This window comes from Papaver somniferum, unplaced genomic scaffold, assembly GCF_003573695.1.
Source record: "Papaver somniferum cultivar HN1 unplaced genomic scaffold, ASM357369v1 unplaced-scaffold_117, whole genome shotgun sequence".
NCBI classification, from domain to species: Eukaryota; Viridiplantae; Streptophyta; class Magnoliopsida; order Ranunculales; family Papaveraceae; genus Papaver; species Papaver somniferum.
In genome coordinates this window covers 10734616-10749897 of record NW_020620714.1, presented here as the reverse complement: position 1 = coordinate 10749897, position 15282 = coordinate 10734616, and the positions used below count along the sequence as shown (strand labels likewise).

General features: G+C 38.5%; 2 protein-coding genes across 2 annotated transcripts; both read left to right on the top strand.

Annotated features, from left to right (window-relative positions):
- Positions 1-9239: 9239 nt before the first annotated feature.
- LOC113329848 (putative F-box protein At5g62660) lies at positions 9240-10523 on the top strand. Its single transcript, XM_026576672.1, has one exon. It carries the CDS (start codon positions 9240-9242, stop codon positions 10521-10523), a length of 1284 nt encoding a protein of 427 aa, XP_026432457.1.
- Positions 10524-12698: 2175 nt separating this feature from the next.
- On the top strand, positions 12699-14567 carry LOC113330217 (UDP-glycosyltransferase 74E1-like). Its single transcript, XM_026577072.1, has 2 exons — positions 12699-13482; positions 13569-14567. Exons 1-2 carry the CDS (start codon positions 12826-12828, stop codon positions 14292-14294), a joined length of 1383 nt encoding a protein of 460 aa, XP_026432857.1. The 5' UTR covers positions 12699-12825; the 3' UTR covers positions 14295-14567.
- The last annotated feature ends 715 nt before the right edge of the window (positions 14568-15282 follow it).

The following is a 15282-nucleotide window of genomic DNA, read 5'->3' as shown; positions in this document are numbered from 1 at the left end:
TTTTTGTTGGGCTGCGAGCTGTCTGAATATTATGGGCTTACAAGTAGCATCCCCCCCCCCCCGACTAGGCGTTTCACTGTTTTCGGTCCCGATCTTGTTGTACTTCTCGATTAGTTCGTAAGTTTTAACTGCACTGGATGTCGTGTTCTTATTTCCTCTTTACTCGGCTCTGGATTTTCTCGATATTGTAGACGAGTTCAAATCGTGATGTTATAGATGATCAACTCGGAGTCAAGTGTATCTTCTTGTAAGAATTATCCACTTTGGGTTGATTTGAAATTCTTGGGTTAAGCTTGCATATCATCTTGCAGCAGTTCTCTTCGGGACAGCTGCTTTAACACTTGTTCAAGATGGTGTATGGAATGTCTCTATGAATTGAATTCGATACAACTGAATACAGAGGGTCCATGATTCAAAGAGAATATACAATTATGTCTAACTTTGGTGATAAACTCTTTTGGTGTTGCTGACTATCGCTTCAATGTTGCATTCTTGTTGGGAAATTCTGATGTTAGGTCGCTCTTCTCGGTTTTAATTGGCTTCCTTTTCTGATACAAATCTGGTGGTCTGTTGTGGGTCCTTTGTTTGGGCAAGTTGATAACTTCGAGTCTTCGACTTAGTGATGCATCGGATGAACGTTGTCGTGGGATTCATGGCTTTACATTGTTGTTGAAGGAACTGAGCAGAAGAATACAAACTGCGTGTAGAGTATGCATACTTTCCCCTATTCTTATGAGAAGTTTCAAATCTATTCTCGAAAGGTTGGTGATTGTTGTCGTCCTGTCGTGGCATTCCTTGTGACTTTGCTTCTATCGGGTTGTACAGGCTAGTATTGGCCAATAGTTTTGAACTGGACCGTGACCTCTGCCCCGAACTATCAGTCTCCCTTGGTAATCGTTGCTCGCTTCGAGTTGGATTGCTAGTCTTTTGCGTGAAGTATATGTGAAGCATTCCCGAACTGACTAGGCTCTTGACAATCTGGTCATGCAATCGTCGTGTTCGAAGTTGTTGCGATCACGCCTGGTGGTCGATGCTCAAACTTTGCCTGGTTCAGTTGGCCTCATTTCTCGATGAATCGCCGTTGAATCTCTCTAGACGAATATGGGTACCTGCTGCTCATGGAGAGAAGTGGTAGTTGCAGGGGTTCTCACAAATATTTCAGATTCAAATACAAGAATCTACCATGTCTTGTGAGCTTAAACATTTCAGAGATTACATGGTGCCCATGTAAGGATGTTAAAAATAGCCTTAGGTCCGTCACTTAATCTGAGTATCGCCCGAATAATTTAGCATGCTTCCACAAAGACAAAGCAAGAGAATAATATACTTAATGTTCACAGTATTGAAAAGAGATGTAATTTTAGCGCCATATTAGGAGCTTGCTGGTTTCTATTATTTTGTATGGAATTTATGTCATGCCCCAAGAGGTTTACTATACGACTCTAATAATGTAAAAAGTTGTTCCCGTACTCGCGATGTTGTTCGCTAAGCATGCTCATGGTATAAATTAGCAAAACATTTTTCGTCTATAGTGAAAAGACACATATAAAAGCTACTCAAGTTAACTACATGGCATGTCAAGTTTCCAAATATCCGAGTTCTCCTTAGTCATTGTGATTACGCAAGTGAATAACCACTAAAATACACACAATAAATAGTTTCTCGAGATAGATTATACTTAGATATCTTGTGAACCAGCTGACTATCTTGGTGTCCTCGATTTACTTCAACTGATGAGGGTTTTCTCGCGTCGCTCCTCCAAATCATTTTTCTTGCAGTGTTGTGACTTTCCAATCGTTGTTGAAGGGACTGCGCAAAGGAATATCATATGCACCTTCCTAGTACGTGTACTTGCCCCTATTCGTTTGTGGAGTCTCGAGACAACGATTGTGCCCCAGACTAGCTCTTTTCCTTAGCTCCCACGGCTTTATTCTCACCTGAAGATATGCGTCCATATCTGTACACAAAATACTTAAGCTCCGACAAAGTCATAGGGCTTGTTACAATTGTATCCAATAGCAAAATATCATCATGTTTGTACAAACGATATCTAATGTGTTTTCAAAGTTGTTGTAATGATAAGATTCGTTCAAGACTTGTGAAAGCAGATTTTAGACTTAATTTTAAATAAAAAATATAGGAAACTTAAATAAAAGTGATATGAAAAATATGGAGAAGACTGGGGCTATGGATTCCACTAATTACCAATATCAAAGTGATTTATATTCTCTAATTATAATTATGCAAATACTTCATTCAAATTGATTCTTGATATTGCAAAAGTTGATTTTTTAGAAATAACAATTGTAAATCGAAAGTATGGGACATCAAAACCCTAGGCTAGCATGATCCATCAATTGAAATGACAATTGTTTAACAAAAACAATTTTATCTATTTATTTATCAAGGCAAATAGTCATATAATAATAGCATAAATTAAATAAAATAGAGATTACCACATTTCATTGGCGAAATAAAATAGCTTCCTCCGTCGCCCAAGAGGATGGGTTTAGCTCATCATTGTGTAAACTTGCTCAAAATATTGATTCATGCTCTAAATTTGTTTACAAAGATGAAATGGAGAGAAAATAATGAAAACAGGGTGTTTGCAACGTTTATAATTGTTGCAAAACACTGTTATAAAGAACGATAGAAAAGAACTGTTGTTGTTGTATCTCTGCGACCCTCGTGTGGCTGTCGTTGTCACTGTTGATAAACGACTGCCTCTGGTGGTCTTTTGTTCTTCGTGTTCTTGGTGCAGCAGCAGAAACAGAGTTCTGAAAACTCTTGATTCACGCCTCCTGAGCTCTCCTCTCGACCCCAAGCTATCCGTTCCCATTCTATGTGATCCTAGGAACCTATTTATACCCAATAGCACCAAGAAATCTCACTATAACTCAAGATAATTCTCTCTTAACTCGGCCTTGATGAAAAATATTATGGGAATATTTTCTTCCCCGATTTAGCTTCTCACACTGTTTCCCCACGCCAAATTACTCTCAACGCATCCAGTCATTGTCTAGAAGTGTTCCAACATGCAGCAGCCACGCGAAAATCTCTTGGTCACTCAATCAGGACTCGGAATGGAAAACCAACCCTTGATGCTCTGATTTCATATCTTGGGTTATCTAGAGAAATTTGATCGAAACAAACACCCATAACAGCTTTGTTCTAACAATCACATCTACCCATGAAGTTTCAGCGATTGAATCGCACAAAAACTCCTCCAAAATCCGATCGAAAAATCTGCATGTGAATGGAAATGTTTTCCCGCCAAAATATTTTTTTGAAATGTTGAAGATGAAGTGCCCCTATCCTTTTCTGGGGTGCGAATAGCGGATGGGTGCTGAGGACAAATTTGGATGGTGAGGATGAATTTGGGCTACGCATAACCTTGGGGGTCCCTTAGCCAAATCTGGGGTCCGTATAGCAAATGTCCTCCAGGGGTCCAAATAGCACTTTTTAAGCAACTTTTTCCGCACAAGTGTATTTCTCCAAAAACACCTACACAAACATAAAAACACCATAATAAGTACAAAATCAAGCACTAGCAATAGAGACACTGAGGACAATTCAGACACAAAAATGTGTCTATCAATACCACATCCGTAATTCATAATAAAGCATGTGATAGGGGTCTTCCATATGAGTTACCAAGCAGACATGCTTGTTTTAACACTATTCGAACGAGTAATCAGTTGAGATTGTATAGTGGACGATAATGAACTGAAATGTATGGGTGACATGTCCCCTTTAGCTAAAACAACTTGTAGCCTTTGAGATAAGCGATCCTTAGCTCGTTTTTTCAATGATAGATTTTAGTTTTTCTGCTGACAATGAAGTCTATAAGTTCCTTTTTTCGACCTGGCAAGTCCAGACACTCGGGCGCATTGTTCCGCTGCACTTTGCAATGGTGTGAAAAGGCTAAGCTATACTCCTGGCTTGCCTCGCGACTGCATTACACTTGTTTGTGACTCTTAGCGATGTTGATACAGCATGGTTCGTTGCTGCGACCCTCAGTGTGATTAAGAAACTCGGGAAACTCCGTAATCTCATTGCATCCTTCATCTCATTTCAGCCTTCATTTGGTTGTGAGCCGATTGGTGTGAATTGCTTTTGCATTTGATTTTTTCCATCATGTAGCTTCCGTGCCCCAGAATATATCCTCCTCAGTCCGTGTTATCCTGACTTAGTTTTGATTTCCATCGACCATTCCTGTTAATACTTGCAAGTTTTCAAATAAAAATACATTATCATTCACACGTTGTTCCGGATTCCTAATATTAATTGCAACCGTTGTGCTTTCCCATAAGTCTCAATGGTAAATATCAATAGGAAATGTCTAAAGTTGAAAACATAAGGGTAAGAAAGCTTCCTTGTTGCAGCTGTTATTCACGAGCCGAACGATGTGTCTCGGTACGGTATATAATTCCGAAGGACTTGCGTAGCTCATGTGTGCCCCTGTAGCTGACATACATCACGTCCCTATGTGAGTGATCCCACTAGTGTTGTTTCCAAATGAATCCTTCAAGTACTTGACAAGGGTTCGTTCCCCTTGATCGGTGCCAGAATTTAGTTTCTAAAAATCTCACAACCACACCCACTTTGAATCCAACACTTAAGATGAAGATTTACTAACAAGTAAGAGAAGAAGTGCATCAAAGTAAACATGAACACAAGGTTTTTTTTACGTGGTTCGGTTATTAATGAAGCCTACATCCACGGGATTTCACTATGCTCGGAGTGTTACATGAAGATCCATTAATGGAGGTCCTCAAGGGACTTGAAACTCCATTAATGGAAGAAGTATTACATACAAACTCCTGAGCTCTCGGGTTGTTGGCCGAAGAAGAAGGATCCCTACAAACATCTCTCTCTTTCCCTTATAAAGGGTAGAGATACACATCAAGTTACAATACCTCCCTTAGGGATGACTAGATAAGATAAGATCTAGCAAAGAGGTATCAGTTCCTATACATGGATGTATCCAACTAAGTTACTCCCGCTCTAATCTTTGGACACGTGTTCCTTAGATATTTTTCTCCTAAAATCTAAAAGGACTGATTCAGGTAGGCTGAAAAAAATATTCAAGCATGGGCTAGAGGCTTTGATCAAGTCCAACAACTAGGAAAATTTCTTTTAGAACGATTTTTTGAGGACCACTCCCCAAATTTTTACCAGGTTTATGAAGTAAAAATGAAAACCCGTTACCTATAAATTTATGGTAATGGTTGAAATGCCCTTATTTTTATTTTCATTTTTAATTTTCATTTTATTTATTATTCACCTTTTTCATTATTTATTTATTTTTTTAAAAAAAAAGATTTTATTAATCCATTAGAGGTTCGTACAAAGTTTTGGTCGGTAGCCTAACAACAAGCTGCGACCAACACCCTTTTGAATAACAACTCCTAATCTGTAAAAGAGAAACCTATCTACACCACTACTAGCACCATTACTAACTAAACAATTCTTCAATCTCCTAAAAAAACATAAAGTATAATCGCTAAGCTCACCCAAAGTACAGAAAGCTAGAACACCCAAACCATAACCGTGTGAGACATATTTTTCCAAATATTTAGTACGTTTATGCAACACAACATTTGAAACATCCTGGCTCGGAATAAAAGCATGGATGCCTTCCCCTGTGAAGGGTGAGACTACCGTGATATCCATACAATCATCTTCACCATTTTCCCAATTATGAACAAGAATATCTCTGAGGCGCAAATTTTTATTATCATCTGACAAAATCCCAAGGTCCACTTCTTTACGAGTAGGTACAACAACTTTGTAACAGATGTCAACAACTACATTACGTACAAGGTAAATTCGAAACTTGAGCCCGACATTTTTAGCACAATGGAGTGCGTGATCACCAAGAATATCCACAGGTCTATTGCAATTTGAACATAAGCTACCTTCGAAGAACACGAGAATACCAAGGTGGTATCAAAATACGTCTCTAAATTGTCTCGACCCAAGTCATTGATTCATCCCACTAGTTTGGGTACAGCCAAAAGATAATCTTGTGCATGCTTAACTCAATTGCATTCCCACATAATGGAATCTCTTGCGGACATAGAAAATTGGATGGTGATATTCTTCTTGACTGCGTCAAAATAAGTAACTGCTAGGGAGTGCATAGAAGGGGGGGCAGTATCATCAACGCAATAAATAGAAGGTAGTCTACATACCTGAATGAAATTCTAAAGATCCAACTGATAAGTAGATCCTTTAACTGATAAGAATAAGCTATCGAGTATCACCTTTTGGACAAAAACGGTCATGACTTTGGGAGGCAAGATAACAGTAAGTGCGAGTTTCTGTCATAATATATATGCCGGACCTCCCTTCTTGAGAGGTAGTATAACTAATTGTTGTTGCAAAGTCCCAAAATCAGCACCATCTCCTGTGACCATAAGTCTCAAATACTGAAATAAATAACCATCAAAAAGTTCAGTGGATGGTTGAAATGTTGTTGGGTTGGTAGTTCGCACTGCAAATATAATCTGGACACACTGGTGCAATTGCGAAGTAATAACATTGCATTTTGGGGGTCTTTGAGTTTCCTGATGGAAGACGTTAGATGGATGGTCTTGTGTACCCTGCTCAGCACCATATCACCAATAAAATTCATGTTCAGACTCACTAGTCACCAATAAAAATAAAACTAATAAAATTGTAATAATTATTTTTTCAATTAAAAGTAAGTTGAGTTGAATACGAAGGATTAAAATATCTTAGAAGATTTTCATTTGTTTCAGACTACAATATTTACTTTTTATTTATTTATACGGTCTTTTTCTTTGAAGCATTTTCATACTGGCTTAAATGCTTAACCATAACTTATCTTCTAATTTATCTGGCTCTTTTATTTTATTTTTTATTTTACAAAGATAAATGAACAATACACATTATCCCTACATGCTTGATATCTGGATGACGGCACTATTATTGGTGATATTGCAGAAGTAGCAAAAATACTTGTTGTTGTTCGGACGGATGGGCATGGGCTAGGGCTTATATTGAATATCAGGAAAACAGAAATTTTTTGTCCCTCTTGTGATGGACGGAGGATAAAGGATGGGATGTGTCCTTCCGAGATTTCGAGACCAAACAATGGAATCAAATTATTAGGTGGTGCCGTCAGTCTTGATAGCCGGTTTGTGAAGGGACTCACCATTAAGAGAGCAGAGAAAGCTGTGGAGTTGATGCAGGTCCTATCCAAGCTTCGTGATCCTCGGAGTGAATTGTTGCTCTTACGTGCATGTATGGGTATCTCCAACCTTCTCTTTGGGCTTCGTATTTGTTGTCCAGAGTATACTTTGGAGGCGGTTGATATATTTTATAGAGGCCTGAGAGAGGTGGTAGAGGGCATTGTGGTTTGTGGAGGTCCATTCTTTGGGGAGTTACAGTGGAGGCTATCTACCCTGCCTATTCGATATGGAGGACTTGATCTATAACGGCTAAGGAGGCATCTCAATATGCCTTTCTGGCATCACGTGTGCAAACTTGGGGCTTGCAGGATCACATACTCAGGGATACTGGAGATAGTGGAGTGGAAAGTATGTATGATATTTTTTATACGGCCTTGAAGACATTACAAGCAACTCTTCCCGATCAAGACCTTAACAGCTTTACCAATAAAGACACCGCCCCCTAAAGCACAAAGTAACCTGGCGAGTGCTCTTTTTGGTGGTTAAAGATATGGATAGGGTTTATGAGTTATCAGTAAGGCAGAAGGCAGTTTTGGGTTGCTTGCAAGCAACGCACGCTCAAGATTTTCTTCTTGCTATTCCGATTGAGGGTCTTGGGCTGAAGATGTCACCTGTAGAGTATAGGTCTATTCTTAAGTACAGGTTAATGATTCCTCTATACCCTTCTGATTCGCGTTTCCTTTCCTGCATTACAGGGTGTTTAGACGCATACGAGGAACACGCAGTCCACTACAAGGTAGATCCTGGGTTCAAATATAGACACGATCATGTGCGAGATACCTTATATGATGTCTTATGGAGGGCTGGTATTTCAGCAAAGAAAGAAGCCGCTGTCAATTTTTTGACGGACCCACTTGAGGGGAGATCGACACTCAGGCCGGCGGATGTTCTTATTTTTGGGTGGGCTAATGGGAAACACGCGTGTGTTGACCTTACTGGGATTTCACCGTTAGTAGGAATTGGACAGGGTTCTCTCACGGTGGGACAAGCAGCTTTGAAGGAAGCCTCAGGTAAGATAGACATGCTTTTATCCTTTTTGCTTTTGATATTTTCGGGTATTTGGTTCCAGAGGCGGTTGGACTTCTTATGAGGGTTCAGAAAATCATGCACAGTAATGTCATGACCCCCGGCTCGAGAGAGTTTGTTTTTAAAAGAATAGGTTTTGCCATTCAAAAAGGGCTTGCGGCGCAGCTTGTTGCTCGCTTGCCTGCTATGTAATTTTTACTTTAATTACTTTATTTGTAATAATAGATTTTTACATAAAAATAAAGTAGAATCTTACAAAGCCTTGGTGGGCAAGCTAGCAACAAGCTGGGCTCTAACACCTTTTTGAATAACAGTATCTAGTCTATGAAAAATAAAACAACCAAAACCCCTACTAACATCATTACTAACTAGACAATTTTTCAAACACTTAAAAAAACACAAAATATCTTCACCTATTATTATTTTTTTTTATTTTTTTTCTGTTGACATTTAATTTTCAGACGGAAGTAAACAGAAGTGTCGCAAAATATTAACATTTTGGAAAGATTTTCTTTCAAGCTTTTTATGAAATGTTTTACCATGATATGTTTTACTTCAAAGTTTTATCAAAGCCAATTTCACATTCCAAATCTAACAACATAGACTTGATTATAGAAACCATTAGAAAAAACTCCATTATGGAAATTTGAAATATCTTTAGAATTTCCTATAAATCCAAATCCACCAACCCCTGTTAGAGACACCGTTGATTTTAATAAGCGGGATAGTATTAACAGCCTACGGTTTGGGTGGTTGTTTGTAAGGTTTTCCGGCGGGATCAATAACAATTTGTGGGCGATTCTTCTTCAAGGGATTTCCAGAAAGTGTTTAAGTAATCTTCTTATGCCAGTGATTCATCTAAATAATGTCGAGCATAATTAATCTGCATCTGAGGAGAAATATGCGAAATAAGGCCTAAGCACAATGCCCACAAACTGTTTGTTATAATTCCTCCGGGGGGAAAGTACCGGTTTATTTATATACTGGGACGAGATGAATGGAAGGGTTAATAAAAAGAAGAAGAGCAGCGTTAATCGTAAAGCTGCTGCCAATGCTGTTATAGATGAGGAAAATGTAGTAAGTAATATACTTAGCAGACTCCCTGTGAAATCACTTTTGCGGTTCAAGTGCGTAGCGAAACATTGGTATTCCTTGATCAAAGATCCTTATTTTATTGATTTACATCTTAACCGATCAAAACCACGTCAACATCTTTTTGTTATCAAACCACCACAGAGATATAGCAATGGAAACTCGCAGACAGACATCAATTTTAAAGGACGGGCTATGAGTTTCTTGATAGCTGATGTATTTCTTGATGGAAGAGGGAAGGTAGCATCAACAGTAAAGCACATTACAAGGAACACAACTCCATTTTGTTATACTCAAATTCTTGGAGCTGTAAAAGGTTTGGTCTGTTTCATTAACGATTCTATACATGCTGCTTGTATGTATAATGTAGGTACGAGAGAAGTTACACCATGGATAAAATCAACATTATTGATGGAAGAAACACAAAAGTCTAGCCGCAATTGCGTAGGTGATACTAGTTCTTATAGTTTTGGATATGCTCCGGAAAGTAAGGAACACAAACTGATTTGCAAGTGGGTGATATACGATGGTGATAAAGCTTTCCAAATTTGGGAGATTTTGACTTTAGGACACAATGCATGGAAAAGAATTGATCAAGTCCCAAATTGTCATTTCAGACAGGATGCACCTTCTGTGTATGTGAATGGCTCTATTTACTGGTATCCTCTTAACTTTGCAAGTGGTGATTGTGGTGGTGCTAGTGTAAGATTTTTATTGGCATTTGATGTTGAAAGTGAGAAGTTCAGAACAATCCAAATCCCTGATTTCAGTCAGTTACAGTGTGTTACTTTATTAGATGTGCAAAGCCGCGTCGCTATATTACATAGAACTAGTGCTTACACTGCCAGGATGTCGATATACGAAGACAATGACAAGTGTAGAGGTAAAGATATAGCTTCAGATATTGGTGTCAACAATTGGACGCCTGAAAAGATTATCATGTTGCCTGTTTGTTGGGATGAAAGTCGAAGTCTCTTTTTTCATGCCGCTGCTGGAGCCGACCGGATATTCTTAGAAAGCCATCAACAGAATGCCAGTGGAACTACAATTGCCGTATCTATTTATTCTTACTGTTTGAAGAATAATACCTTCACACAGATAGAAATCAGAGGGATACCCTCTTCAGCTCCTGCTTGGAACTGTACTAGACTATATACATCTTTTTGCGAAAGCCTTGTCCTTTAAGGAAGCAGATAAGATGTATCTTAACCGGAAGTTGATTAGAGGATTTCTATACAAACTGCAATCTTTCTTTCGGGCAAGTGAATCGCCAAGGAAACAACTAATTTGGTCATCACGGAGTTTGATAAGGTGCATTTCAAACCATGGATCTATTGCTTTTTTTTTTTTGATAGGGATGGATCTATTGCTTTCTGCGAACTTATTCGTACTTACTTAGCAGATTATTTGGGTCGCTAGTTTATTTGTAGACTGTCAATTTTTTCGATTGATTCTGGACGCGCTTAATTCAGGTTCAATTACATCCTAATGCATTCATGTTTTGACTGGAATTACCTTTGTTAATTTTCCTAATTACTCTGTTTATATGTTGCATAACAAAATTCTATAACATTTTTGTGAGAATGAGCTTTATATTCTGCTTTTAAACCAGGAATATAATCAAAATCTTAGAACTTGAAGTTGCAGCAACACCTAGGAGTTAGGAACACTACGATTCTAGTCTTGTTTTTTCCCTGTTTTTTAATTTTCGCCCTATCTTTAGTCATTACTGTAATTATATGATAAACTTAGTTATAGATACATTAGTATCTCCCTTCAATGATAATTATCTAGAGCTGCGATTGAGTGGCCCATCTTACTGCCTTCATGTTACGTTACCTTGAACCTTCTGTCCCACTTGAGCCCTTGTTGATATCATCTTTATCGACTTGAAATCACCATTTGAACCACAAAGGATTAGTCCTATACCATCTGTGCATATGTGAATTAGCTGTTCCTTATAGGATGGTTTTTACATGGCTGAATCTATCCTTTTAGATGCTTGATTGGTTTGGTTTTTACGATGAATATGAATCAAGATATATCTGACTTGGAAGGCTGCCTGCTTTTGGGTTTGTTCGGCATTACTAATACCTTTATGATGATTGACTGGACTAGCGGTTGAGTTACTTTGCCTTTTACCCCTTCTCATTACACACCGCTGAAGTTGAAACTGAAATGCACCTGCTAAGATACTAGAAAATGATGCAGTTTTCTTGTGTTTTTTTTTTGATTTCATATATGACATGAAGGACTGATCAATAGAAAATAACAATTTGATTATAAATGCTGTCTGCTTTGAAGCTTTGTTAGGCATTGCCACCTTCTGAAAACAAGGCACCAAGTGCCACATCTGGCATCTCTGGGCCGTCTGTAAATCCGTTCTTTCAGTGACTGTTGGAGTATTGATATTGGAAGCTATTAAATGGTCATATAAACAGAATACTCGTATGTAAACTCAAAGAAGAGATATTTCGAAGTTTCATTTGTGTTTCAGACGAGCTGCAAATGCTAGGAATATTCTGAAGAAGAGTACCGTATTAGACAGTTTAAACAGACATGCGCTACAACCCAAAGTAATACACCCCGGCAAGGCTTACAACTGGAGAGTAACATAAAAGGAACCACATCTGGGGGCACCCTCTTTTAATCTGGGAGCCATCAAATTAGGGTCACAGTGAAAGAAAGGGAGGTATTTTTAGATTTTTGATGGGACGAAATTTTTCTTCTGATTTTTTTAGCTAAGAACTCGAAAAACGTCTAAAAAAATAACCTGTCTGAAAAACGGAAAGAACCGCACTGAGAAGATCAATGAACCTATACTTCCCCTCAAACAGCCTCTAAATTTTTGTCTAACAGCAAAGATTATGACAATTTCTATGACATCACCGCATACGCCCCCAAAAGATTCTAGGAAAGTGTCAGCTTTTGATGTCTCATCTTGAACATGATATTTCTCATATTTTAGCGCTTCAAATCTTTTGAAGTATCATTGTCATCCATTTCTTCTTTTTCATTTTACCCAAAACTGCAACAGACATGTAAATTACTTGATCTGTTTGTTTGTACATTTACGTACGCAGTGATGTCATCAAATTGCTATATGCATGTTTTTTTTTCTGACGTACTGCATGTCAATGTCTGATCTGGGTCACAACAGCAAGGCGTGAGTGCAAACAAAAGGTTGGCATCCAAACTATCTTCGAAAGGGAGTGCTGGCTAGTGATGGACATAACTGCAGTGGAACCATGTCACTAGTGACCTCACATGATATTAATCCACTGGCCACATACGTATACAAACCACACATTTCATTGAATAATTCAGTTCACGCAACAAGTGGAGTGTACCAAAATTTATGTATGGCTAGAATCCAAGCATTTATGTGATCTAAATTATTGAGCATGCATCAAGTATAAATGAACGTACACACATACTGAAAGAACTAGAGAGTTCACCTGAAACTTCAAATAAGCAGTGAGAAAGCATGGGTCAAGAAGAGGTAAACGCAGCTGCTTCAAAATCAGGCCATGTTTTAGTTCTTCCGTTACCTGTTCAAGGTCATATAAACCCGATTCTTCAATTCTCTAAGCGTTTAGTCTCCAAAGGAATCAAAATTACGTTGTTTACCAGTGTTTTCGCCTCTAAATCGGTGAAGACCGGAGCTGGTTCGGTCTCTGTGGTGTCATTTTCGGATGGCTTTGATGAGACCGGACTTACAAAGTTGTCTGGAGATAATTATATGGAAAAATTCAAAGCTGCTGTTCAGAAACACTTGCCGGAATTAATTGAGAAGCAAGAAAGATTAGGGTGTCCTATCAGGTGGCTGGTGTATGATTCTGTAATTCCATGGGTTTTACCGTTAGCAAAAGAGCTAGGTTTGCTCGGAGCTGTGTTTTATACTCAGTCTAGCTCTGTCAATGCTGTTTACTACCAAGTGTCTAAAGGATTGATTCCGTTACCCGTAGAAGGGCCGACATCATCGGTTCCTGGATTGCCTTTGCTTGAACCTCATGAATTACCATCTTTTGTTTACAAACCCGACTCATATCCTGCCATACTTGCCGCAGTTTTGGATCAATTCTCGAATGTTGATGAAGCAGATTGGTTACTATTCAACACCTATGATAAGCTGGAGGAAGAGGTAAAGCTTATTGCATTTTGAGTTTCATGTTTTAATATGTAAACCCTTTGCACTCCTACTGGTTTCCTAATACTAATTTCCTGCAGGCGGTGAACTGGATGACAAAGCAATCACACACGAGAATGAGCACGATAGGACCAACACTGCCGTCATTTTATCTAGACAAAAGACTGGAGGATAACGATTACGGGCTTCATCTCTTTACACCGAATTCTGACACTTGCATGAAATGGTTGAACACAAAGGAAGTAGCATCAGTTGTTTACATATCGTTTGGGAGTTTGGCTGCTCTAGAAGAAGAACAAATGGAAGAAATAGCATCGGGAATTCGGAACTCCAACTACCATTTTCTATGGGTAGTAAGAGCTTCGGAGGAAGATAAACTCCCGAAAAACTTTTTGGAAGAGACGTCTGAAAAAGGTTTGGTGACTACATGGTGCCGGCAACTGGAGGTTTTAGCACATAAAGCAGTCGGATGTTTTGTGACACATTGTGGATGGAACTCGACACTTGAGGCATTAAGCTTAGGTATTCCGATGGTAGCCATGCCGCAATGGTCAGATCAAACGACTGACGCCAAATGTATTGAGGATGTGTGGAGGGTCGGCGTTAGAGCAAAAATAGATGACAATGGGATGGTTAATAGACAGAGCTTAGAGGAATCTATTAAAGAAGTAATGGACGGAGAGAGGAGGGAGGTGATAAAGAAAAATGCTATTAGATTGCAAGAGCTGGCTATTGAGGCAGTCGATGAAGGTGGAAGCTCTGACAAGAACATTGAGGAATTTGCATCTAAAATCTTATGCACTTGAGGACTGTTTACAGTTATGAACAATTGAACGTAAAAAAAAAAACTGCCGTCCAGTCATTTTACGTCCGGATTTTTATTTTTATCAGTTAAGAATTTGGTACTTTTGAGATTCCAACTCATGTCAGTGATATCATTACCAAGTGACTTTATCGGTATATCACAGTGACATCTTCTAATTAAGTCGGAATCTTTAGAACTTTATCTTTTCTTTTGCTAATGAATTAAGAAAATAAATTGAAAAGTTGGCATTTTCTTTCTCCAGCCTTTCATCTCCTATTGTGTCTCCTGAATAGAGTTTTGGATAGGGTTCTAGGCTCTAGCACACCAAGTGAGACTATTTGTACCAAGTGGTGAAATGCGTTAAAGACTTTTCGACTACAAAATGGCAAAGTTCATCACAAGACAAAGCCATCAAGCTTAATCAGTTCATAATCTTATGGATTCATTTTCTTTTTCTTCTCTAATTCAATTTCTTGTTCTCCTTTTCTGCTTCTTACTCTTTGTCTCCAACGCTCATGCTTCTTCTTACTCTTACACCCCATTGGTGATTAACCCAAAACACAGTGATGAATATTTCATTATTGAGCATTAATAAGAATAATGGAAGAGTCAGCACACTAGTTCCTAGCACCACTATGGAGACGTCAATCTACAAGGCCTTTGTTAGTGCTTATATTAAGAAAGCTGAAGCCATGAATATCTCGAGGGTTGCGACGTATGATGCTTGTTTTAATGCATCGACATTTGTGGTTATGCGAGGAGGACTGCTATTGCCGACTGTCAGTCTTGGCTTGCCGGATTCTTGATCAACGGAATATCGTGAGAAATGTTGTGTTTAGATTTTATGGATGGAGGTTTGAATTCGAGTAACGTCGATTGTTATTGGTCAGGGTACGTTTCTTTTGACTCTTTTACTCCTTTACCAAAAAAAATAAAAAATAAAAAAAAGGCAAAGCAAGTCCTATTTGGTAAAATCAAGATTATTGAGC

Coding starts and splice junctions, on each gene's coding strand:
- LOC113329848 (XM_026576672.1), top strand. CDS start 9,240: ATGAATGGAAGGGTTAATAAAAAGAAGAAGAGCAGCGTTAATCGTAAA.
- LOC113330217 (XM_026577072.1), top strand. CDS start 12,826: ATGGGTCAAGAAGAGGTAAACGCAGCTGCTTCAAAATCAGGCCATGTT. Junction 13,483..13,568: donor ATGATAAGCTGGAGGAAGAG/GTAAAGCTTATT, acceptor AATTTCCTGCAG/GCGGTGAACTGGATGACAAA.